Genomic DNA, 24,720 nt, shown 5'->3' with positions numbered 1-24,720 from the left:
ATCATGCAAATTTAACAAATGGGTGTGTCACGCGAGTGGTTCATCGGCCTTATAGCAATTATTGATTGATCCGACCCATCTGCCCGAACTTGGTCTTGCCATAAGCACCACCCTGTGTCTTTCTCAATTCTAATGCCCGTTTATAAGGAGGTGCTGTCGGAGGCTGAACTGGATCGAGGCTGACATATCCCTCTGGCAGGGCATAAGAAGCGTCAGAATCCCACGCGGAGAGATCCCCGCAAGCGATGAAAGAAGGAATCCAGCGGGATTCCTGTGGGAAGCGGAACTCCGTATGTTCAATGGTAGGCTGTTCTAGAAGTCGTGTTTGAACGACTCTATTGATATCTGCATATGTAGTATCCGTGGTGACAGGTTGAACACGTCGAATTTGCTGATCATCCTCATCGCCGTCTGGCACCTCGGCCCCGACAGTACCATCTGCGTTGGCCAAGGGAGTAGCTGCGCCACCAAACATGGGAGTTTGGAGTGCCTGTATAGGGTCACTGTCTTCAGGTGGCATAAACCCTTCGCAAACAACGAAAGCCTCAAGACTACTTGCACGGCTACTGCGTGGCTTAGCAACAGAGACCTTCTCGAACACAGTTCGAAGCTGTGCATAAAGGAGGTCGACATCACGACCTCGGAAAATTTTAGCAACAAATTTACCACCGGGACGTAGTACTCCAATTGCCAGGTTCAGGGCGGCATATAATAGCTGTGATTGGATGTAGATATCCAAGTCATGGAGACCTGTAACATCGGGAGCGCCATCCGAAATCACTAGGTCGACTGGGTGCGGGTGTCGAGATGATAGAGAGGATCCAGAGCTTTGCTGATCTAGAGGAGTTTTATCATATTCATCTGGGTCTAGAGCGCGAAGCAAAAGTGGAATTGTCGACGGGTGAGTTATGTCGGCTTTTAGTGTAGTTATTCCCTCCAGCGGAGCCATGGGCTGCAAATCAACTGAAACTATTTTCACGTTTTTTCGTGGCTTAAGAATCTTCGATTCGTCTTCCTCATCATCTTCAGTTCCTTGGATTTCAGGCTTATCGCCATCGTTTTTCAGCTGCTCCAATGCCTTCTTGTCTTGACGACGCTTCTCCAGCCATGCTCTGCGTCCAAAGCTCTCGCCCTTGATCAATACCCGGCTAAGAACCTGGCTCCAACTACCAGGCGCAGCACAGAGGTCGACGACTCGTGTCACGCTATCTGGATCTGCATGAGCAAACAGATCGAATTGTTCGTCAATCTGTATCAGCTTAAAAGCAGAACGTGCCCGCCAATTCTGTTCCTTGGCTAGTCGGTAGTAGGCGTCACGTTTGTCTTTAGAGGCTTTTCCCATGTTGAAATATAAACGAACTAAAGCACATGCAGGAATTTGAACTGATTTCTAGATTTGTCAATTGTGTATCAGTTATAGAAATCCCTTCTCATGGCAATGGTGGGGTATGATTTGGTGAATTTGCTGATAAGATGAGAAGGCGGCGAGGAGTGGATCCAAACTTTTTTTTCTGCCATTGGAAAAATAAGCTCCATTACACACATCCTACAACACCACCTACATTATTCGACCGTCACGACAATTGCCATGGGTATAAAACGCGGAAGAGATGGCCATGGCCGAGTTGGCAAAGAAAAGAAAAAGCTGAAAGTTCAGGCCCCCCTGGACACAGAACATTCTGATTTGAGGGCTCCGCAAGTCTTCGGAGTGGATGATCTTGACTGGAAGGCTGTTCAGCTCCCAGACCGACTCGATGATCTCGGCGGGTTTTTTGGGCTTGAAGAAATTGATGGGGTAGATATTATTCGATCGCAAAAACCTGGAGAGGTCAAGTACAAAGTAAGTCAACGTACAATTCACAAACCGCGCAGAGCTTCAAATTAATTATTCATTTTCGGCAGGCCGCGGCGAACAAACCGACGCAATCCATATTAAGAAATACCCACACTAGTGAAGAAAGCCCGAAGGATATCGGCGGCGACGATGAAGAGTGGTCTGGATTCAGTGATGGGGAAAAGAAAGTAGAAAAACGGGAAGAGAAGAAACCAAAGCTGAAGTCAAAACAAAAGTTGAAGTCAAACCCGAAGGCGGAAGGCCAACAACGCACCATTCTAGACAAAGAGAACAAGAAAAACAAGGCAGATGAAAAGCTACCCTCATTATCATTCACTACACTTGAGAGTGAAGAAGAAGACGGTGTGGATGTATCAGCGTGGGATCCATTGGGGTTGTCAACGTCGCTACAGACGGGACTTTCAAAGCTCAAGTTTCCTAGACCAACTGCAATTCAAAAAGCCACTATACCGGAGGTTCTCGCTGGTCATGATGTAGTTGGCAAAGCATCGACAGGTTCAGGAAAGACATTGGCTTTCGGTATACCTATTCTAGAACACTGCTTGAGCCACGGAGGACAGAGAGACAACATAAAGAAGACTTTCCGGCCGACAGCACTAATACTTTCCCCAACAAGAGAGCTAGCTCATCAACTAGCCAAGCATATTGGAGAGCTTAATACGAATACCCCGAGTGGTAATGCTAGGATTGCGCTGCTAACAGGTGGATTGTCTATCCAAAAACAGCAGCGGCTATTAGCCAACGCAGATATTATCATCGGAACACCTGGTCGAGCATGGGAAGTTCTTAGCAGCGGCACTGGGCTAATGCAGGGCATATCGAAAATCAAATTTCTGGTGATCGACGAGGCAGACAGACTACTTAGTGACGGGCATTTCAAAGAGATGGAGCAAATAATAGATGCTCTTGATCGAAAGGAAGTCAATGACCTGCCTGAAAGTAATGAGGCTGAGGAGGATGAAGGGACCCATGATAGACAAACACTTGTTTTCTCCGCGACATTCCACAAAGGATTGCAACAAAAGTTGAGCGGAAAAGGGAAATTCATGAGCAATAATTTGATGGACAAAAAAGAGTCCATGGAGTACCTTTTGCAGAAACTTAATTTTCGTGAGGAGAAACCTAAATTCGTTGATGTCAACCCTATTTCGCAGATGGCAGATGGCCTCAAGGAGGGAATTGTAGAGTGTGGTACCATGGAAAAGGTAGGCCATCGTGAACGAATTTTTAGTAAGCTTCTGACAGCATCTCAGGACCTCTATCTTTATACACTATTACTATATCACCCCGAGCATCGGACCTTGGTTTTTGCAAATTCTATATCATCTGTTCGCCGCCTATCTCAACTACTGCAAAATCTGGGAATTCCCGCACTAGCTCTTCACTCAAACATGGAGCAGAAAGCTCGTCTTCGCTCTGTCGAACGATTTTCTTCCCCTAAATCCGACTCAAGTACGGTTCTTGTAGCAACGGATGTTGCGGCACGTGGTCTTGACATCAAGGGTATTGATTTTGTCGTTCATTATCATGTTCCACGAACTGCGGACATGTATGTGCATCGATCTGGACGTACGGCTCGAGCTGGCGCTTCTGGAAAAAGTGTCTTGATCTGTGCACCAGATGAGGTAGTTGGTATGGCTCGTCTGGTCGGCAAAGTACACGCACAATCAGGGTCCGAAAAGTCTACAAATCGCAACCCTCTCGAATCTTTAGAACTTGATCGCCGGGTTGTCTCGCGTGTCAAGCCACGCATGACATTGGCCAAAAAGATTACTGAATCCAATATTGCCAAAGAAAAGCTTTCGTCCGAGGACAATTGGCTTCGTAATGCCGCAGAAGAGCTGGGCGTGGATTACGATAGTGAAGAATTTGAAAAGCAAAACAGTAAATCCAAAGGACGCGGCCGCGGTGGAGGTCGTTCGCAAAAGGAAAAGCAAGCTGGCAGCATAAGCAAAGCAGAGCTGGCAGGCATGAGGGCGGAGTTGAGAGAGTTGTTGTCAAAACGGATTAACATCGGAGTTAGCGAACGATACATCACCGCTGGACGCGTTGATGTTGAGGAGCTATTGCGCGAGGAGGGAAATAATAAAGCGTTTATTGGCTTGGTAGACAAGCTCGAATTTTAGATGGATTATATTGATGCCGTTAATCTTAGTGATACCAACTTGAAATACCATTGTCCAAATTCAGCACCCACAATCTCAATTGAAAATTAAGAAAAAGAGACCAGTTTACATCTCAAAATCCCGGACCATTGTAAAAATGATATTTGATTCTGCACAACATTGAAGACTTTCAAGTCATTTTCGGGGAGGGCTTACGGGCTCTGAAGAGGCTATCCCTCTTGGACAAACAACGGCCGCTATAACAAAGTGCGGACTAGTGTTCAGTCTGCATGTACTTCTGGAAACTATGAAACATACATATCGAGCCAAGGCTGACGTTCTTTGATACTTTAGATCATCAGACAAATTACGTGATTTTTTAAACTTATCCAGACAATCTTCGTGGAAGGCTTGACCATGCTGCTTGCGCACTACAAGTTATCGCTTATCGGTGGATGTCCGAATGTAACACAATTATAATTTCTCGTTGCTATCATTACTCTACGTGTACAGAAGAGATATTTTATTGCAAGGACATGGTTCGGAAAAATGACAATGTTACCGAAGGTGGAGCTCCACTTCCGCTTTATCTCACTCTGCCGAGTCATCTTCGGCTCTACGAGGATTCATTCCGATGCAATGATCAATTGATTGTTCGGCCGGCCGCCATGCAGAAAAATCGCCATTGATGGCCCAAGCAATTGGTATTCCAGAGTGTCCGGCGCTTGCAGACCCAATGGACTCGAGTCACTTGTAGAGATTCGGCTTCGAGACCGAAGGCGGGGGGAAGTGCGTTAGGAAGTTTGATATTGAATATCTTAAAATATTAATCGTATTGTAGTGTGTGCCTGCTTATTCTGGGATTGAATTGAAATATGGAAAACAGATGGATAGCTTCGTAGATTCTGCACAGATATAGGGTATCTTCCGGGTACAGATACATAACTATCAATTGATTTACACAAGAGGAACAGCCTTGCCAGATTTGATCACTAATAGTCTAGTGTACACTATATGAGATTTTCAAACCATCGTTCTTTATAAATATGTGTGATCATGTTATAATGTTCTAACGACGGTGCCCTCTGAGACTGTTGTACGTTGTACTATCTTTCAAATGTTATAGCTTCTTCTCCAAATCAATGACTTCCTGTATCGGGGACACGATCTCCTTGCTCAAAGCCTCGACTGTGGAATTTCCAAGTGGCCGTCTTCCTCGGCCCGTTCCATATCCGAAGTGGTGAGAAACAATCGCCTTGACGCCCGCAATACCCACCTTAGTTAGAGCCCAGTCGGCATGGCTCAGTTTAGTTTGCAGTAGTTGCGCAGCCTTCAGATCTCCTTTTTCGTATAGTCGCAGCAGTTCAACATGAGCCTTGGGTACGATATTGGCCAGAGCAGCAATGATACCGTTTGAGCCTGCAACTAAGGCAGGCAAGAAGAAGTCCGACTTGCCACCAAAGGCAGAAAACGACTGCGCTGGGAGCGTGGATGAGATGCGTTGCAATTTGCCAACATTGCCGCAGGTTAATTTACAGCCAATAATCTTTGGGGTTTCCTGGGCGAGACGGATGATTGAATCTGAGCTGATGTCGATACCTCCAGTAACGCCGGGGAAATTGTATATCAATACAGGAAGTTCTGATTTGGCTGCTACCTGCATGTTTCTTCGTTAGTTTGTTTAATAATGCCTGAATATTTTTATGGGAATTGTAAAGTCATCTTACATCGCGGAAAAATCCCTCAATAACCGATGCATTCATTGCAGCAACCCAATATGCTGGCGGTAAAACCAAGGCATACTCAGCACCAGATTCCTTCGCCTGGGAAATATATACTAGTGTTTCTCGCACACTGGCCGCACCGCATCCAACAATCAAATGAAGCTTCAAATAGCCCAGGCTATTAAGATGATTTCGCACTGCATGAACTAGCGTTTTGCGTTCCTCGTGATCTAAATGAGGGGCTTCTCCATTGCTTCCTTGAAGGACGAGGCCGGCAACACCTCCATCTGCCATGCGTTTTGCGTGACAAAGTGTGCTTTCGAAGTCAATGGATTCATCTTCATTGAAAAAGGTCACTAGCGGTGTATAAACACCGAAGTTTGGCTTTGCGATGGCCATGTTATGGTACTGTGTTGTTGGGATTGTTTTCCAATAAGATGGTTGATTAGACTCTGACTTTGAAGGAATATATTCAAAAGACCTCCGTTGGGAAACCAACTTGTTGAAAAAGAAGTAAAAGTCATTGAACCTTCTCTATTTCTCTTCCCTCCTATTCCTGGATTTCGGCACATTCAAGAAGTTCCCCTGTGGAGTTCCCCACTAAGCCCTAACTCATAGGCATCGGTGCGACGAAGCCGACAACCCCGCGGTAAACTTATTTGATTGATACGTAAATGATGGCTCATTAATACTCGTGGATGTAAATATCCAGGAATTCCAAACTTTTATTCTTACTGTATTTGTGGGTATTCAACACTTCCTTTTCATTGCTACGCACCATCATGGGTTCCGGTCCCCCTTCATTTTTCGGCGGCGTCACTTATACGCCACCTGATGCTATATTTGAGCTCACAAAAACGTATAACGCCGATCCAGATATTCGAAAAGTAAACCTCGGGCAAGGGACTTACAAAGATGAGAATGGAAACCCATGGATTTTGCCAGCAGTGCAAGCGGCTAAAGAGAAGATTAAGGAAGCTAATCATGAATATCTTCCGATCTTGGGGCTTGGGTCATTTCGTACTTTGGCTACGGAGTTAGTATTTGGAAAGGCGTCTTCGGCAGTCCAAGAAAGAAGGGCATGTCTTCCTTTCCTTAAGAGCAAAGGTTTACTGCTAATTAGGAGGGAGATAGGTTGCATCCTGTCAGGCCTTGTCAGGCACAGGTGCGCTGCACGTCGCAGGAAAAATGCTATACAAAGCACTCGGAAGGAAAACCACAGTCTACATTACCAAACCCAGTTGGTCAAACCATCGACAGGTGTTTGAGTCAGTAGGGTTTCCAGTACAGGAATTCGTATATTCCTCGGATAGTACGAACGGAGTAGACATGTCTTCATTTCTTAAGACTCTTAAGGACGCGGCCCCTAAATCAATACTTGTCCTCCATGCTAGCGCACACAATCCAACTGGGTGGGATCCCACACCAGAGCAGTGGAAAGCCATTGGTGTGGTCGTCAAGGAACGACAACTCTTTCCCCTGTTTGATGCTGCTTATCTCGGAATGACCTCTGGAGACTACGACAAAGATGCTTTTGCTATTCGATATTTTGTCGAGGAATTGTCTCTTGAGGTAGGCGTATGTCTTTCCTTCGCTAAAAGTATGGGTCTTTACGGTAACTCTCCCCATCTCTGTCAGTATATTCATTCTGTTAACAAAGTATCAAGGCGAGCGTGTCGGTCTATGTGCATTTGTTTCCCAAACTAGCACTGCTACTGAAGCAGTTGAGTCAGCACTGGCGCAACTGATTCGGGTGGAAATCTCCAATCCACCTGCTTTTGGTGCGCGTATTGTGGCCGCTGTCCTTGCAGATGAAGAAATTCGTGCGGAGTGGGCTCGAAACTTGGTCACCATGAGTTCCCGAATAGCAGAGATGAGGTGGCAGTTGTATGAGGGACTAAATCAATTGGGTATATCTTTATCATCTTATTAATGTAAATTCTTGACATTGGAAAATTATTAATGGGTTTCTAGGTACTCCTGGAGACTGGAAACGCATTACAGAGCAAAAAGGCATGTTTTGCATACTAGGGTTGACTCCAGATCAAGTTCTTCATTTGCAAAGTAAGTTACAGGCATTCCAACTCGGCAAGAATATTTATTTTCGAAAATACCGAGATTGGCTAATGTTGCTTATATCTTTAGAGGAACATCATATCTATATGGCTGAAAGCTCAAGAGTATCTATTGCCGGGCTTAATTGGAGTAATGTTAAATATGTAGCGGATTGCATAGATACAACGATAAGGGGATAGGATATGTCTTTGTTCTCTTTCATTGGATTCTTTTTGCTTTGATTGATTTTTTATCTCTAGTTCTGCATATTTCGTTTTAATAGACAAACTCGGTGTCAAGTAGATTGGTGTCCGTAATGATTCTAGAAAGTTTTCTTGGAATTGATTGATCTTTCAGGGTGTTCTATCATTTCGTATGCACTGCTGTTTGAACGAACATTCAAGGTAGAATCGAGAGAATGCCGAATGCCCGTCAATACATGGATTACTAGTATTTATCGTCCAGCCTTAATGGATACATTATTGATATACCAGCATATTACAATTAAAAACAGCTAATGGGCCAGACCTTGAAAGAATTTTGAAACATTGATGCCGTAGCATTTGAGTTTATTAAAATCTTGAGTAGTCCAGAATGGTTATCGCTTTATACCGATTCTCATTGTTGATGTGCCCCAATCCATAAATTTAGGAGCAGTTGAGCTCCTCCTATATCATCCATCTTGCTAGTATAATCCTCTTCCAGGTAAATTTTAAGGTTGGAGGATATTTTGCATAAGATCTATATTGTATTCGGCTATAGTAAATAGAAGACCTTGATAATCATCACTATCGATTCTCCGCACAGTCCCCACACCCTCCTTGATAGGGCTTCGGCTTCCTGCTGCGGCTTCCTGCATCGGCTCGGTAACTGTACTGTCTAGCCGCGAGCTGCGAGTCACAGTGCTCCTCCATGTTGTCTTTAGCAATTTATTGGACTGTGAAATACATTTAAAGCACACTATAAGAATACATCAATATATCGTGAAGTTAATCTCTATGAAGATTTCTCTCTTCGATCACAATCACCATGCCTTCAGGTAATATTGAACGACCGCTTCGGATCTCTATTGGTCAGTATTCCTTCTTCTTCTACCGGTGGGTATAGGTGCAGGGAATAAATCAGATTGGAGCTAATCGAACTAGACCGAGGCGGAACTTTCACCGATTGTGTATGCAAAGTTGCTGGTCAGGATGATATTGTTGTCAAAATCCTCTCTGTAGACACAAAGAACTACCCAGATGCACCTACAGAAGCCATTCGGCGAGTTCTTGAGAAATACTATAATAAATCAATACCTCGAGGTACTGAGTTGGACCTCAAAGATGTGGGTAAGTATTAATCTGCCGGGGTTTGAATGTTTGTTTTCATTGATACAAAGGTGCTGAAATTTACCTTTAGAATGGATCCGAATGGGAACAACAGTTGCTACCAATGCTTTGCTAGAGCGAAAGGGTGAGCGAACAGCATTTTTGGTAACGGCAGGTTTCAAAGATATTCTTCAGATTGGAAATCAATCTAGACCGTATATGTTTGATCTTTCTATTCGACGGCCACAACCACTTTATTCAGATGTGTTCGAGGTAAACGAACGAGTTGTTCTTGGACATTGCAGTGATTCACAACTTAGAAATATGAGTCTCCAATATCCTGAGCCGGTACAGACCGTCGTGGGTGTTTCCGGTGAAAAGGTACAGATCATCAAACCGCTAGATGTGCAAAGCACTAGGGCGTATCTTCAGCGGATCTATGCGGCAGGATTCCGGTCGATTGCTGTCGGCTTCATGCATTCGTACATCTTCCCCACACATGAAGTCATGGTCCACGATCTGGCAAAGGAGATTGGTTTCGAGCATATATCGTTGTCACATCGGGTATCACAACGGTCCAAGATTGTTCCAAGAGGCAACTCAGCTGTTATCGACAGCTATCTCACTCCGGAAATCGAAAACTATTTGTCTCGGTTTAGTGCCAGCTTTCCAACCATTGACCAGGGCTATACCAGGCTAGAATTCATGCAGTCAGATGGCGGTCTGGTAACCGCGTCTGAGCTATCCGGATTGCATGCCATTCTTTCGGGGCCTGCTGGTGGAGTCGTTGGCTATGCTCGAACCTCGTATAATCCAGAGACAAAAACTCCCATTATCGGGTTTGATATGGGAGGAACAAGTACAGATGTTTCTAGATATGATGGTCAGTTTGATCAAATATTTGAGACTTCAACGGCTGGGATACCCATTCAAGCACCCCAGTTAAATATAAACACCATAGCTGCCGGTGGTGGAAGTATTCTAGCTTGGCGAGACTCCATGATGGCTGTTGGTCCAGAAAGTGCCTCTTCGCACCCTGGTCCTGCATGTTACAGGAAAGGGGGGCCTTTGACGGTCACAGATGCAAACTTAGCCCTGGGAAGACTGATTCCGGAGCATTTTCCCTCGGTTTTTGGACCTAATGAGGATGAGCCTCTGGACCGAGATATTGTACTTAACAAATTCCAGGAACTGACTGAAGTTATCAACCGGGACAGTGGCAAGTCATTGACTTGGGCTGAGGTAGCAGACGGGTAAATACTTACTACCGTGTCCCAATTCCATAGATTTTAGTTAACAAAGCAATTGCAGCTTTCTCCAGGTCGCAAACTCTGCAATGTGCGGCCCAATTCGGAGCCTAACAGAAGGTAGAGGGCATGAAGCTTCTAAACACAACCTCGCCTCTTTCGGAGGTGCTGGCGGACAGCATGCATGTGCTATCGCTGAGATTCTCGGGATTCGACAGGTTCTCATTCACAAATACTCATCGATTCTGTCTGCTTATGGTATTGGATTAGCCGACGTCGTATACGAGGAAGAGAGGCCATGTGCCAAAGTCTTTGACGATTCGACCAAGGACATCATCTTTGCTGATTTAGATGCCCTATCACAAACCACACAGAGTCATCATACGATGAGTCGATTCTCTCAGATCGATGATGACCGATTCTTGTTTATGCGTTATGAAGGCAGTGAGACAGCAATGATGATCCCCGTCACCGAAGGTGTCGATACGAAGCAAGCTTTTATTGATGCTCATCATCAGCAGTTTAGTTTTACGCCAGTCAATCGAAAGATCTTTGTCGATAACATTCGAGTCCGGGCCGTTGGTAAAAACTTTTTCGAAACCAGTTCTTTGCCGTTTTCTTCGGAAACTGTCCCTAAAGTCAGCGCAAATGTTTCTGCTTTAAAGCCTCATTCAACCGGGCCTGTCTACTTCAAATCTCTCGGCTGGGTCGACGCTCCTGTTCACCTTTTGAGCTCTCTTCCATTGGGCCAAACTATTGCTGGTCCAGCTCTGATCGTCGACAATACGCAGACTATCATCATCAACCCTAAATGCTCAGCGACTGCCACCAAAGACCTATTGGTGTTAGATATTGGTTCAGAGAAGAAATCAGTCAGTGCCACTGACCTGGATCCAGTGCAACTCTCCGTATTCCGTCATCGATTCTATGGGATCGCAGAACAGATGGGACGAGTACTTCAAAATGTTAGTGTGAGCGCAAATATCAAAGAAAGACTTGATTTTAGTTGCGCTATTTTTTCGCCGGATGGCTCCTTGGTAGCTAATGCTCCCCATGTTCCTGCCATGATTGGTAGTATGGGCTTTGCGGTTAAATCACAAATCCAGAAATGGAATGGGAAGCTTAAGGATGGCGATGCCTTGCTCTCCAATTCACCAGGTAACGTCGACTACATGGTATATTTTGGGTCGGATACTTATAATATAATATTCACAGCCTACGGAGGTGTTCACCTGCCAGATTTGACAGTTATCACTCCAGTTTTTGACGCCGAAGGGAAAGAAATCATCTTTTGGACGGCCTCACGCGGTCATCACGCAGATGTGAGTAATAAGTTTTCTGCTTTTCTTGCTTTAGATAAAATTCTCATACAATACAGGTTGGTGGAATCCTTCCCGGATCTATGCCACCTTCCTCCAAGCGCCTGTGGGAAGAAGGTGCCGTATTTGACTCATTCCTTCTGGTTCGAGATGGCAAATTCGCAGACGATGAACTCAAGAGAATTCTTTGCGACGAACCCACCAAGTATCCTGGTTCGAGTGGCTCTCGGTGCTTTCAGGACAATGTGACCGATATCAAGGCTCAGGCTGCAGCAAATCACTGTGGTATCCGGCTGGTTCGACAGCTGATCAAAGAATATACTATGGACGTAGTACAGGTACGTTGCTTCTTTTTATGCAAAACTAATGTTTTCTAATGAGAACAAGATGTACATGGGAGCGATCCAAGATGCAGCGGAGCTTGCAACCCGCAACCTGTTCAAAAAGCTTGTGAAGAAATTCCAAGGCAGTGAAATCTCTGCCGTGGATTACATGGACGATGGCACACCTATACAATTAAAGGTTACTATCAATGAAGAAGATGGTTCTGCCGTGTTTGACTTTACAGGAACCGGTCCAGAGGTCTATGGTAGGCTCATCCAAATACACGAAGTAACACTCAGATGCTGATGTGGGGGATGAAAGGGAATTGGAATGCCCCCGTGGCTATCTGTAATTCAGCAGTGATATTTGCCTTGCGATGCATGGTTGATTCCGACATCCCACTTAACCACGGCTGTATCAAGCCCATCACGCTTATCATCCCCGAACAGTCGCTTCTCAAGCCGAGCCTCGAGGCCGCCGTCTGCGCTGGTAACGTGTTGACATCACAACGAATCGTCGATGTGATTTTCAAGGCATTTCGGGTCTGCGCCGCAAGTCAAGGGTGCATGAACAATTTCACATTTGGTGTGGATGGTAAGAATGGCTTTGGATATTACGAAACCATTGCCGGTGGTAGTGGCGCAGGTCCCAGTTGGAATGGAACGAGCGGAGTCCACACAAATATGACCAACACACGCATTACTGACCCAGAATCCCTGGAGCGACGATACCCCGTTGTTCTGCGTCAATTCTCCTTTCGGCCTGGCAGTGGTGGAGAAGGGCAGTACAACGGTGGTGATGGTGTAATTCGTGATGTGGAATTCCGTATTCCCATGTCCGCTTCTATTTTGTCGGAACGCCGCACATTCGCGCCGTACGGAATGGAATGCGGCTCCGATGGCCAGCGGGGAAGAAATATCTGGATTGGAAAGAAATCAAAGTTGAAGATATCTATTGGAGGGAAGAATACGATCAATGTCGAGCCTGGAGACCGCATAGTTATTGAGACACCGGGTGGTGGTGGATACGGGGAGAAGAACGATGATGCAGGGCGACCAAACAATGTCGATATTTCCAAGTTAAAGTCTTCATTTATCCCAGTTGCTAATGGCAGTGTTGCAGAATCCACCGCTCTTGCGGAGCAAGTATGAGGAAGATAGACTTTGAAAGGCTCTTCAGAGTTTGTACAATAGCGGGACTACTATGATAACATTGAATACTAAATGAAATTTGGATAGGTAACAGGCCCTTGGCGACGTATTATATAAAGTGAGATGTCAGATAGATGTAGACTACTCCTTCAAATATAATAAATACAGGTACGTATTTATATTAAAACATCTTATTATATCTCAAAAGCGCGTTCCTTCCTGATTGAGGACGCGGCAAAGCAGTCAATTGATACCGTGTGGCATTATATATATGCCCACGAGGCTATATATTGATGCGTTTTAGTACGGGGTTTATATGACTCGTTGGTGTTGTAAATAATATGCTTTTGTAATATAATTTCAAATATTATGGAATTTAATCGATGACGTCAGTCTCACGTTTGTGTAAAGAGTATGTCTTGGCACGGGATGCGCATACAAATTCAACATTTGAAGACGTTAAAATTAGGCTCTGGCCGGTCCCGGCACGACAGCCGTCACAAAAATACAGACATTGAGTACTTTAAGGCGTATGTGAGCTATCTAATCTCTCAAACATCGTCCGTTATCCGTCAACCGGTGTGACAGGCTTTCTTGAATCGGCTTAGTCTTCAAATGTCAGCATGTAATGTTGAAAGACTTTTGACAAACAAAGATAATTCTTGTTTGGCAATGCAAATGTTGGTTGTGTTCATGAGGAATATCAATCATGATGTGCACACATGCAATGTTGGTTTGGGCGATACCGAGCAGTCGGCATTCGGATTGATAGGGCAACGGCACGCATGTTCCTATGAGCTCAAAGTTTGCTAAATGGGAAACTTTCTCTTGTGACGGAGCTGGGGTACGGAAGCAACAAAGGCTATTGTTCATATTTATTTTTAGCTTTGTGTTCGCAATCCGTACCACAATCCGAACAAGTATCTCTATACCTATTCTACCTTTCCTCGTACCGGTCATTCCCCCTTTATTCATTATTGGATTTTCCGCGTCTTCAGACGGCTGTATGTTGAGATGGGAGGTTAAAGCGCAAAGGATATTTCAGCACTGCAAACTGCTTTATTATCCTGCATTGGTGATCAAGCGTCTTAAAAAACAATCTAGGTTGAAAGAGAAAACTCCTCAACGGAGTTGATAGAGTTGATATCCCGGATCGATTCCAAATTGACCAAATTGGCTCCCCACGGAATATTTAGCTTCCAGGTTAATCTTCTCGCCCATGATTCCGTCTTTTCAGTTCTACCACTCCCATTGCAGATTTGGAATGGACGTACCTAACATCCATATCAGTTTGCTTTCGACTTTTCACTTGCAGTAAGAGGACCAAAATAAGCGATCGCAAGCCGCGTGCTGAATATTGGTCGTGCAGCCTATTAGAGCCGTAGTATGAGACGGAAAAAAAACCCGGACCATGTTGGCGATTCCACTCGTCGAGAACACGTCCAGAGCAATGTTATGCAACGCATCCGGCTCCACAGCACGACTTAGCACCTGATAGCCCCGCGTGCAGCAATTTCCCTGTTATTCCCGTGAATTGATGCCAATTGCTGACTCAAGTGCTGTTACTTGGCTCGATCTCCCTTCGAGCGACATGGGAAAGTAAAGCCCGATCGTCTAATGTGCCTTGCGGCTAGAGCGTCTAGGTTCCAGGTATGTATGCCTTTCGTTTCACTTCCTATAGTTATTTGTCACAATGGGGCGTTTCTCCCTAATGTGTGGACGAAGTGCCATCATCCTCGTGGCCAATAGTCTCTCAAAATTGACTTGGGGAGTATTTCGTAAACCGTTCATTGGGACTGCATTTAGCGATTCTACATGACCTAGGAAATAGCAGCAGGCGAGTGGTGAGTGGTGAGTTGCCTGTGGACGATCACAGCCTTGCGTTTGTGTGCCCGGGTATGTGTCCATCTCACCAACCCAACCTTTCCACGAACATCGTCCGACTCAGCCTCCCGATCGAGATAGCCTTCGACCATTTTCGGCTTTCCGAAAGGTAGAATCCCTACTGTCGATAATAAACGAGCTGGATTCACCCACCGCGACCCCGTCGACCACGTCTTGGAGTTACTAGCGGCAGCAATGGACAGACAACGGAATGGGATACAGGGCTATCGACATATAGCCCCCAGACAAGCGGATATTGACGATACACCGCCAGGGCCCCTTAGTCCAGATGATAAAAAAACGAAGCGTGCGTCGGTGGCGTGTTTAGAATGCAAAAAGAAAAGGACAAAGGTCGGTGGTTGCGCTACCTAGAGACTTGATCGTAGTGAGCTCCATTCTCAAAAGACAAGATTGATTCTCACAACTTTTTTTTTTTTTTTTTTTTTTTTTGAAAACTGACTGACTATACCTGATCTTTAGTGTAGTACTGGGAATCCTTGCTCCGAATGCGCTGCTCACTTCCGTGAATGCGTTTATGACCAAAGTGCAGACAAGCGCCGCAAGGAGCACGCTATGACGACCAGAAACCAGCTCCAGATCACCCAGGACAATCTTTCTTATTACCATAAGTTGCTCGAGGACCTCTTAGAGTCGATACGGTACAGTGACGATAATCAGCTTCGTCAATTATTCAGCGCAGTTCGTAACTCCACGAGGAATCCTAGTCCAGAAGAAAGGGAAGGCTACGATGAACTCACGGATATCATTGATACGGTCCTTGGAGTGTCCGAAGATGCGGAAGGAAGTGATACTACATCAGCAATGGACGGAGGTATGGATTACCCAATCTTAGAGTCAAGAGAAAAAATGAGTTAAGAAGTAAAGAGGGGGGGGGGGGGGGGGGTAGAAGAAAAGCGCTTACAAGAAACAGATCTTTCTTAGGTGTTCAAGCACTTGACCTTCGATAGTCGACTGATAAATTCCTCTCTACCCGAATGTTTATCGATATAAATTATATCAACCCTATCTTCAACCCTATCTGTGAAGAGACCAACCACATACTTCATACCCAGACAGTTGGCGTCAAGTCCCTGTCTGGGATAACAGATGAGAATGTCGGATGAATGTTCAGCTCGCGTTCTTCGTATTTGAGCAGAAGGCAATTAAGGGCCCAAAATACTGGCAGTCTACTTGAGCATACTATTACCATGTGGTCATGGGCACTTTTATGCAACTGTCTTTTTGCTTTTACTCTTTTTCTTTTCTCTTTTTTTATACTGTTTTTTTTTTTTTTTTTTTGGCCATAATAGTGACTTCAAAACTGTGGAGTATTGGGAGTGATAGTGTTCACCTTCTAGCATTGGGGTGAACATTTTTGGACTCATTGCGGTATTTCTTTTCCTAGCTGGAACGCATCACACTTGGACGAAAATTTCTCTGTGGCATTATGGTTGAGGAGGGTGAAGCTTCCAGCCAGGAATAAATGTTGAGATTGGGCAGCATATTCATTTCCATGTGATTTCGTGAGATACTATTCCTATTGACCATGTCGTTTAGCTAGATATTCCCGAAGTGTTAAGCATGGATTTCTTCAATGAGAACAGTTTCGTTTTCTGTCGCCATACTTCACGGTGAAACTCCATAAACAAAAACAGGAATATCCTTATAGTGCCAAATTTACAGTCAGTAGGGCAATCCCGGGGTTTGCCTCCGGCTGTTTACCAGTTACAACTTTTGTCATATTAATCATCACTTGTGCAATGGGATGGTCTGCATCCCAAAAAGACGCTGGGTTGCTGGTATCCTGCTGGGCCACATAGCTCGTATCAGGGAAAGAGTGCATAACACTGCCCCTATGTTCCAAGACAGTTTTTGCTTTCAGCACAATTGGTAGTCTAATGTCGGATTGAAAAACGCACTGCTCCGGGATCATAATGAGCTTAAGACCACTATGCGTGACACCAATATTCAGTTGTGGGTACAAGTATCTTACCTGCCGTCCTCTGACCCATATGCCATCAATATTGATACGCTCATCAGAACGAGGCCGATTGTCAGGCTGCTTTTTAATTGATCTCGGTGAGGATACAGACAGGAATATGTAATAACTGAAGCGGCTGTTCTGGCTTTCATGTCCACTGTTCCCCGACCCTAAAGAGCGTTGCTATCGTGGTATCCAGACCACTAACGGCTGTATCGTTTCCGACGGGCCATTCATGGGTACCCGTGGTCTTGGAAAACTCGGCAATAACGATTGGGTAGCTCCTGCTTGACAGCTAACGTGGTAGCAGATATATGTTTTGAACGCAAATACTGTGTCATGTCAGCTCTAGCCTGAGTAGAATAGTATCACCGGGAGGATTTGGAAAGGGCCTTGACCGAGCTTTGCAAGAATACATTATGTGAGTCTCTTTCCGACTCTATGAGCTGTTGAGTGCCTGTGGCATCACTAATGTCATCTGCAGCTAGTTCAGTTCAGATGTTCGCTTATTGAACAACTCTCAATAACCAACAGCTTCATATCTGATATTCGCTCCGAGACGAGCCGTAAAATTTTTTCACGGACCATCCTTTTTGTATTCTTTCTCTCTGTCCGTTCAGCCCTCCCTATTGTAAATTCGGTCAACTACTCCGAACTTCGCTCGCTTGCTTGCGAATCGCTGAGATTCTCAACCGAACACGGGTCCACTAGGCGATCAAGCGACCAGCGCTGTCTTACTGTGCTTGAAAGACTAACGGATTCGGGAGACGATGTCAGGAGGATTAATTTTTCAGATAGATGACTCATCGACGATGACAGTGTGGCATTCCGAGGATTGCGGCGAGCATAGGTTAACTCTAGCCGCAGGGAGTACACTTGGCGTCGGAATTGAGAGATGCATATCTATATGATAGTAATAGACGTTAGATGTCGACTAGTTGCAGTAGTGAAAACTGTCGTTGATTTAGTGCCGAGGACGATGCGGGGAGCTTCGGGGAAAAGAGGACCCCCGCCGCTCCTGGTCCATCTCTTCTGCTGTAAATTCTCCCCACTGCGAATAATAATGGCGCGGCTCATAGAAAGGAGATCGACGGAGCACTCTCGTTCTCAGCTCGAATAATCCTCTCGCCATGAATAGTACACAAGTCATCGGCAACAAGCGGAAGGCCACTGAGCCGCTGGCAAAAGAAAAGACTGCAGAGCGCCGTAAGATCACCCGGGCCTGCGATTCGTGCAAAGAGTATTATTTATCGCCACCCCCACAGATTTGCATTGCAGCCTTTTGCGCGAGTACAATGCTTGTTTGGGCGTTCCTGCTGACTTGAAGTTCAGAAAAAAGACGAGATGCTCCGGTACGCTTCCATGTCATCGATGTACCAAGCTGTCGCGACGTTGCGAGTATACTGCCTTGTATACGAGAGGAACTCCACCATCTCCTTTGCCTGGTCCTCATTCTGTAGCTCGCCAGAATACGATACATCACTCAGCTCTTCCTCAAAGGACTCCCACAGATGACGCATCCGCATCGCCCACAATCGCAGTTGCAGAGAGATCGCCGATCACCCAGATTCGCCGGGGCTCCCAAGCAATTGCAGTGCTGTCGCCGAGAAGTAATTCTCCAGAACCAGAAGCCACTGATCTCGAGGGTAATTATCTGGGCCCTTCGTCCGGAATATCTTTTCTCTCTAGGAGCTGGAGGCGTCTAAAACAAGATGACATATCAACAACCCCGAAGATCAAGGAGAATGAGACCCCTAAGAACACACCCGTTCTCTTATTCGGCGATCGGCCGTTTTCCGCTAAGACAGACTGGGCTACTCTAGAATTGCCTCCTAAGGCAAGAGCAAAAAGCTTCTTAGATGTCTATTTTGATTTTTCAATTGTAACCTACCGCTTTCTCCGCAGAGGAAACGTTGAGTCAACCATCGACATGCTCTATGAGAAGAATATATCACCTTCGAATCCCCCGCCAAGCCATTTGGCCGCAAAGGTTGGGGTAATATTCATGATATTTGCTGTTTCAATCCTTGCGGAAGAAAGGAGCAGTGGGGCTGATGATATACACCCCGAAAGTGAAAGGTGCGTGTAAATCCCTCTAGATACATAGGAAGTCTCAATTTATTAGCATGTTTGGATGTTAAGGTCTTTACAATATTATAGTGAGAGGTGGTACACCGCAGCCAGGCATATGATGTCAATTGAGACCGGACCACCGGCTTTAGAGACAATCCAGGTACGGCTTGGGCTCTGCTTGTTCCTACTTTCTTCCTCCAGGGCAAATCAGTGCTGGTACATGTTTGGAACCACCATGCAGCTTGTCACAGCGCTTGGGTTACATAGAAGACAACTATCAAAAACTAGCCTTGGTGGACATGCCTACGTGGAGCAAGAACTGCGAAAGCGTATTTTTTGGAGTGCATATACTCTTGACAAATACCTAAGCGTCATGTTTGGACGTCCCCGGCTACTAGATGATGAAGATATTGATCAAGATCTACCGGATGAAGTTAATGATGAAGATATGTTTCTTGAAGCCCCTCCAAAATCACACGATGCTGCCGATTGTATGATGACCGCATCGATTTTACACTTCAGGTGAGCTCTCTCCTTACTACCTGTTCTCTCTACGCTCCGCTGAATACTGCCTTAGACTTGGACATATCACAGGCGAGATCTCCCGGAGAGTGTACCCCACAAAGTCAACTTCTACAGAGGCGCCATACGAGGCAGCTATTGAGCTGGTTGCCGAGTTGCAAGAATGGAAAGCGAACGTCCATCCTTTATTCAGTAGTGTTCAGGCATCAAGTCTGATACAGCCACTCCGTCGGCAAAGCCACGTTTTACAGCTAGCATATAACCATGCCATGATACATGCTACCCGCCTGTTCATCCTCAACGATTTCACTGACCTTAGTCGGCGGCCATTGTTGCCCCCTGACTTAGTTGCAACTCATGTCCAAAATTGCATCGAGTCGGCCAAGAATATAATGCAACGGGTGGATGCACTAGCTGGGGAGGGGTCTATGCTGGAATCTTTTTGGTTCACGCATTACATATGTTTTTGTGCGATTATTGTGGCATATATCTACACTATCCAACAGCATCGGTCGTCTCAAAATGCAGACTCTCCAAGCTTTTCGAACACTGGAGACGACGTTCCAGACCTGTTCAGTCTTGCAGAAGGTTGCCAGGTTCATCTTGCAAAGGCTACTCGCAAAAACTGTCCAAGCCGACGATATGGTATCATTCTCGAAGAGTTGAGGCTTGAAGTTCACAATCAGCTTTCAACCGACCCCCAATCGCGTCGTCTTCAAGTGCCTAATGATAACAGATTACTCCAGGGCTCCCAGGAAGAGAAATTCAAAGATGCAGGAACAAGGCTTGAACAACCACCGACATCATCGTTATCGAGTCTAAATTACGATCCATACCTTGGAAGCACAGCTGTATCAGACTTGGGTTCTGCCAGCCTCATAAGTGATGAGGAATTCAATTTTCTGGATAACTTAGACGGCTCTGCCTGGTGGACTCAACTTGATTCCTGGGTATTTTCAACTTTTCCCTCTTCAAAAAATTGTATAACAGACTAATCTGCTCCTTAGGCTTTCTCGAGCATGAATCACGACTTTTCTGGCATTAACTTTTAAATCTCTTCCTTTGCATTCTTTCCGGTTCACTAAACGCCACATTCTATGCTCCCATCTCAATGCGCTCCGAATGAGGCTTACGTGAGCTTATGACAGCTTCTTATATTATGAACAATATATCGGATATAGTCGATACGGATGCACCATGAAATATTTCTATACCTATCTATTGGGAATGCCGCCCTTGATACTAATACTAAGTGTCATCGCAGTTTCAACTCAAGGACATAAAACCACGTGGGAAATAGCGGTATGGTTGTTTGACAGTGATCGATTGCATAAATCTACAAGGTGACGTCGATTTCCGTATTGGAAATCCGCCTACAGCGGGAAGATCCCGGAAAAGTATCCGCCCGTCTGTTTTCACCCGGAGTTTTTTGCTCTTACATTGTCGCTCATTTATCCGCTGGTATTGGGCTTTGACTACAATTTCGAAAGAAATAAAATCACTTATCAATGCAAAATAGCATCATGATCTGCTTTTCCGAGCCACCGATGTGGGGTATTCCCCTAACCAAGGCATATAACTTGCAACCAACTGCAATCGGGTCACCACTTCCGTATGGACCGTCTTTAATGTTCAGAAGTTGCATAACGCTAGAAGTCGGACATCTATTCAAATGGTAAATATGGCGGCTGAATTACAACCGGCAATGTCTGCGGACCCGCTCCCAGAAAAAGAAATCGCCATTGAACATGTCGAAACTACCAAATCTCAACCCGAACCGGAGACAATAGATGGCCTCGTACGACATCGTGCAAAGCTCTTGGGCGATACACCAATAATATTCTACCCTCATTCAGGAATCCAGTATGTGGGCTACAGTATGCGTCAACTCGATGTGTTTGCCTATAGGGTGGCACAAAAACTTGCTGTGAAGATCCCGCCCCGTATATCGTCTTCGGAAAAGCCAATTGTAGTATCTCTCTTGGGTCCATCGGATCTCAATTATCTAGTAACTATGTTGGCATTGTCAAAATTGGGGCACTCGGTTCTTTTGCTTTCAACACGGATTTCATTAGAAGCGTACACATCCCTACTAGAGAAGACATCGTCAGAGCATATTATTATACACGAGACATTTCGAGATTCTGCCCATGACCTCGGCACGAGAATTAGCGGCCTGCAAGTTGAGGAGATTTCGAAAGAAGATGTTTACAATTTCGAATTTGAAGATGTCATTGATACGAATCTCACACCAGCCTTGGATTTGACGCGGGAAGCTAAGCATGTGTCGTGGATCATCCACTCTAGCGGCTCAACAGGATTGCCCAAACCCATCTTTCAGACGCAACGAGCTTCGGTTCGGAATTATGCTACTAATATGAATATGAGAGGATTCATCACGTTGCCTTTATACCACAACCATGGTATTAGCTGTCTATTCAGAGCTATACACTCTTGCAACACGATCCATTTGTATAATGCATCGCTACCACTGGCTAAGCAATACTTGCTAGACATTATGAAATCCCACGATTTTGAAATATTTTATGGAGTTCCATATGCTTTGAAACTTCTTGCTGAAATAGAGGAGGGCGTGCAAGCTCTTGCGAAGCTCAAGGTTGTCACATTCGGTGGATCTCCTTGCCCAGACTCTCTCGGCGAGAAGTTAATTGCCAATGGGGTGAATCTAATCAGCCACTATGGATCAACCGAAACTGGTCAGTTGATGGTTTCAGAGAGGCCACAAGAAGACAAATTCTGGGATTATCTTCGTCCGTTTGAAGCAGTCAAGCCCTTTCTGCAATTTGAAGAGAGAGCCCCTGGAATTTTTGAATTGGTTGTTCTAGATGGGTGGCCGTCGAAAGTTATGTCGAACCGGTCTGATGGATCTTATGCAACAAAAGATCTCTTCATCAAACATCCAACACTTGAAGCATACAAATACTACGCTCGTCTAGATGACACAATAGTCTTGATGAATGGTGAAAAGGTAAATCCATTGGAACTTGAAGGTTGTGTCCGACAAGATTCAGTAGTTTCTGAGGCAATTGTTTTCGGCGCGAACAAGGCAAGCATTGGCTTGATTGTGATCCCGACAGCAGTCGGTCAAAATCTCTCGCGAGATCAGTTGATCTGTCAAATATGGCCTCGAGTTGAAAGTGCACATAACTCAATGCCAGCCTATGGCAGACTTTCTCAGGATATGGTTATTACCTTACCATCAGACATACAGTATCCGCGAACTGATAAGGGGACATTCATTAGACAGGCGGTATATCGGCAATTCGCAGAAATTATTAAGGATGCGTATGTCGAGAAAGTTGGTAAACAGCTGCTCACTCTTTCGGAGTCTGATCTCAAGACGTTCTTAACAGAAAAAGTAAAAAACGTCCTGCCACCCAAGGCACATAGCCTCTTGAGCGAGGACGCAGACTTTTTCAACATTGGTATGGATTCCCTGCAAGCAACCCGGCTACGCACTGCTATTGTTCGAGAAATCAATACAGGAGGAAAAGAACTCGGACTCAATCTGGCCTTCGATTATCCAACAATCAACTTGCTAGCTAAGTACTTGACATCTTTACGTCTCGGTGCATCGTATAATAGCCAATCGGTGGAGGCCACCATGCAAAGCATGATTGAGAAGTATTCGACCTTTAAAAAGCACAACCCAGTTCCAAATAGCTTGAACGGACGCTATGTTGTCATTACTGGTGCTTCGGGATCTCTTGGCTCTCACACAGCCGCAAAGCTCGCCTCACAGCACGATGTTAAAACAGTGTACTGCCTGATAAGGGCTAACTCTACTATTGAGGCATATGAACGTTTGGCAAAATCTCTTCAGGATAGAAAAGTATACGATAGTCTTTCGCATGCTTCTCGCAACAAATTTGTGGCACTCCCAGCAGACCTATCGGACCAACATTTAGGCTTGGAGGAATATGCCTACAATTTGCTTACCTCTCAGATTACCGATCTCATCCACTGTGCCTGGTCCGTGAATTTCAATTGGCAACTCAACAGCTTCGAAAAGGATAATATCGCCGGTCTCAAAAATCTAATTGATCTGTGCCTAAAGTCACAACGATCTACTCCAGCCTCTTTCAATTTCTGCTCGTCAATCAGCACTGTCGTCAATACCGCTGAAGATGAGATTCCAGAAAATCTCCCAAAGAGTCTCACTTATACCCAGACCATGGGCTATGCACAATCGAAGCTTGTTGCGGAGCATATTTGTATAAAGGCGGCCGAGCAAACTGGTATTCGTGCACGGGTTCTACGTGTTGGGCAGATTATTGGAGACACCCGATACGGTGTGTGGAACACCACAGAGGCTATCCCACTGATGCTTCAGTCAGCCGTTACCATCGGTGCATTACCGCGCCTCGATGAGACCCATCGTTGGCTTCCAGTTGATACTGTGGCTGATATCCTCATCGATCACTCGTTTTCCACATATACCACAGGAGTTCTCAACGTGCTCAACCACCATAGTTTCCACTGGACAAGAAATCTTATGCCATTCCTCCACAAAGCTGGTCTAGAATTTACTGAGTTGGAAACAAGCCAGTGGTTGGAGAAGCTGCGCTCATCGAATGCTGACCCGGCTATTAACCCGCCTGTTAAATTGGTTGAATTCTGGACTACCAAATATGGCAATCAGGGGCCGAAAAGGTCCTTCATATGGCATAATAAACTGGCAAGACAATATTCAAAAACCCTCGACGAAATGAATACACTGGATCAAGAGAGTGTGAATAAGATGGTTGAGTATTTCAAGGGAGTCTGGTGATCGATACGATCTCAGTATTCCTTTGGGTATTTCCCATTGTTATAAAAATATATTTTACGTCAGTACGAAATACAAAGTATCGAATTTTGTATATTCTATCCAAATTTATTTCAACCATGGATACCCGGGAACATCGTGCGAGTCGGCATCAATCCATGCAACGGACCAATTAAATGGGTTCCAAAACTGGCATGTAACCTTAACTATTTATGGAAACATGGAGATCACACCAAATTACTGATCCTGTCATCCTGCAATTTATTTAATATATTGAAAAAGTAGAAGAGTCATAAAATAACCTTCAAGCATGTCAATAAGCAAGGTGTGGGGCGATTCTAACCAGTCTATTTTCTACATATATGACGTGTATTATATAGA

At 45.1% G+C, this 24,720-nt stretch overlaps 8 protein-coding genes across 8 annotated transcripts; 5 read left to right on the top strand and 3 right to left on the bottom strand.

The window, feature by feature from the left end:
- Nucleotides 1-58: 58 nt before the first annotated feature.
- Nucleotides 59-1,342, bottom strand: BGW36DRAFT_285549 (putative tRNA methyltransferase; the record flags this gene model as incomplete). Its single annotated transcript, XM_046210328.1, has 1 exon — nt 59-1,342. One exon carries the CDS (start codon nt 1,340-1,342, stop codon nt 59-61), a length of 1,284 nt encoding a protein of 427 aa, XP_046077519.1.
- A 155-nt stretch (nt 1,343-1,497) lies between these two features.
- Nucleotides 1,498-4,080, top strand: BGW36DRAFT_456463 (putative ATP dependent RNA helicase). Its single transcript, XM_046221928.1, has 3 exons — nt 1,498-1,840; nt 1,903-3,060; nt 3,109-4,080. The coding sequence occupies exons 1-3, from the start codon at nt 1,589-1,591 to the stop codon at nt 3,979-3,981; spliced, it is 2,283 nt and encodes a 760-aa protein (XP_046077518.1). The 5' UTR covers nt 1,498-1,588; the 3' UTR covers nt 3,982-4,080.
- A 1,000-nt stretch (nt 4,081-5,080) lies between these two features.
- On the bottom strand, nt 5,081-6,083 carry BGW36DRAFT_285308 (putative dihydrodipicolinate synthase; the record flags this gene model as incomplete). The annotated part of the gene is made up of 2 exons (XM_046210309.1): nt 5,081-5,617; nt 5,688-6,083. The coding sequence occupies 2 exons, from the start codon at nt 6,081-6,083 to the stop codon at nt 5,081-5,083; spliced, it is 933 nt and encodes a 310-aa protein (XP_046077517.1).
- A 271-nt stretch (nt 6,084-6,354) lies between these two features.
- On the top strand, nt 6,355-8,103 carry BGW36DRAFT_331889 (putative aspartate aminotransferase). The gene is made up of 5 exons (XM_046212841.1): nt 6,355-6,763; nt 6,819-7,299; nt 7,352-7,594; nt 7,659-7,748; nt 7,830-8,103. The coding sequence occupies exons 1-5, from the start codon at nt 6,467-6,469 to the stop codon at nt 7,937-7,939; spliced, it is 1,221 nt and encodes a 406-aa protein (XP_046077516.1). The 5' UTR covers nt 6,355-6,466; the 3' UTR covers nt 7,940-8,103.
- A 575-nt stretch (nt 8,104-8,678) lies between these two features.
- BGW36DRAFT_366379 (putative 5-oxoprolinase) lies at nt 8,679-13,197 on the top strand. Its single transcript, XM_046214745.1, has 8 exons — nt 8,679-8,811; nt 8,885-9,070; nt 9,141-10,302; nt 10,361-11,454; nt 11,512-11,618; nt 11,675-11,953; nt 12,003-12,204; nt 12,261-13,197. The coding sequence occupies exons 1-8, from the start codon at nt 8,769-8,771 to the stop codon at nt 13,088-13,090; spliced, it is 3,903 nt and encodes a 1,300-aa protein (XP_046077515.1). The 5' UTR covers nt 8,679-8,768; the 3' UTR covers nt 13,091-13,197.
- Nucleotides 13,198-15,169: 1,972 nt separating this feature from the next.
- On the top strand, nt 15,170-15,850 carry BGW36DRAFT_353334 (putative C6 transcription factor SndA; the record flags this gene model as incomplete). Its single annotated transcript, XM_046213425.1, has 2 exons — nt 15,170-15,325; nt 15,455-15,850. The coding sequence occupies 2 exons, from the start codon at nt 15,170-15,172 to the stop codon at nt 15,848-15,850; spliced, it is 552 nt and encodes a 183-aa protein (XP_046077514.1).
- Nucleotides 15,851-16,637: 787 nt separating this feature from the next.
- BGW36DRAFT_353333 (uncharacterized protein) lies at nt 16,638-16,993 on the bottom strand (the record flags this gene model as incomplete). The annotated part of the gene is made up of 2 exons (XM_046213424.1): nt 16,638-16,923; nt 16,968-16,993. The coding sequence occupies 2 exons, from the start codon at nt 16,991-16,993 to the stop codon at nt 16,638-16,640; spliced, it is 312 nt and encodes a 103-aa protein (XP_046077513.1).
- Nucleotides 16,994-18,085: 1,092 nt separating this feature from the next.
- On the top strand, nt 18,086-24,342 carry BGW36DRAFT_284750 (uncharacterized protein; the record flags this gene model as incomplete). Its single annotated transcript, XM_046210260.1, has 5 exons — nt 18,086-18,195; nt 18,288-18,972; nt 19,081-19,550; nt 19,606-20,500; nt 21,190-24,342. The coding sequence occupies 5 exons, from the start codon at nt 18,086-18,088 to the stop codon at nt 24,340-24,342; spliced, it is 5,313 nt and encodes a 1,770-aa protein (XP_046077512.1).
- Between the last annotated feature and the right edge of the window lie 378 nt (nt 24,343-24,720).

Source organism: Talaromyces proteolyticus (assembly GCF_021365285.1).
Source record: "Talaromyces proteolyticus strain PMI_201 chromosome Unknown BGW36scaffold_1, whole genome shotgun sequence".
Lineage (NCBI taxonomy): Eukaryota > Fungi > Ascomycota > Eurotiomycetes > Eurotiales > Trichocomaceae > Talaromyces > Talaromyces proteolyticus.
This window is presented reverse-complemented; position numbering and strand designations above follow the sequence as displayed.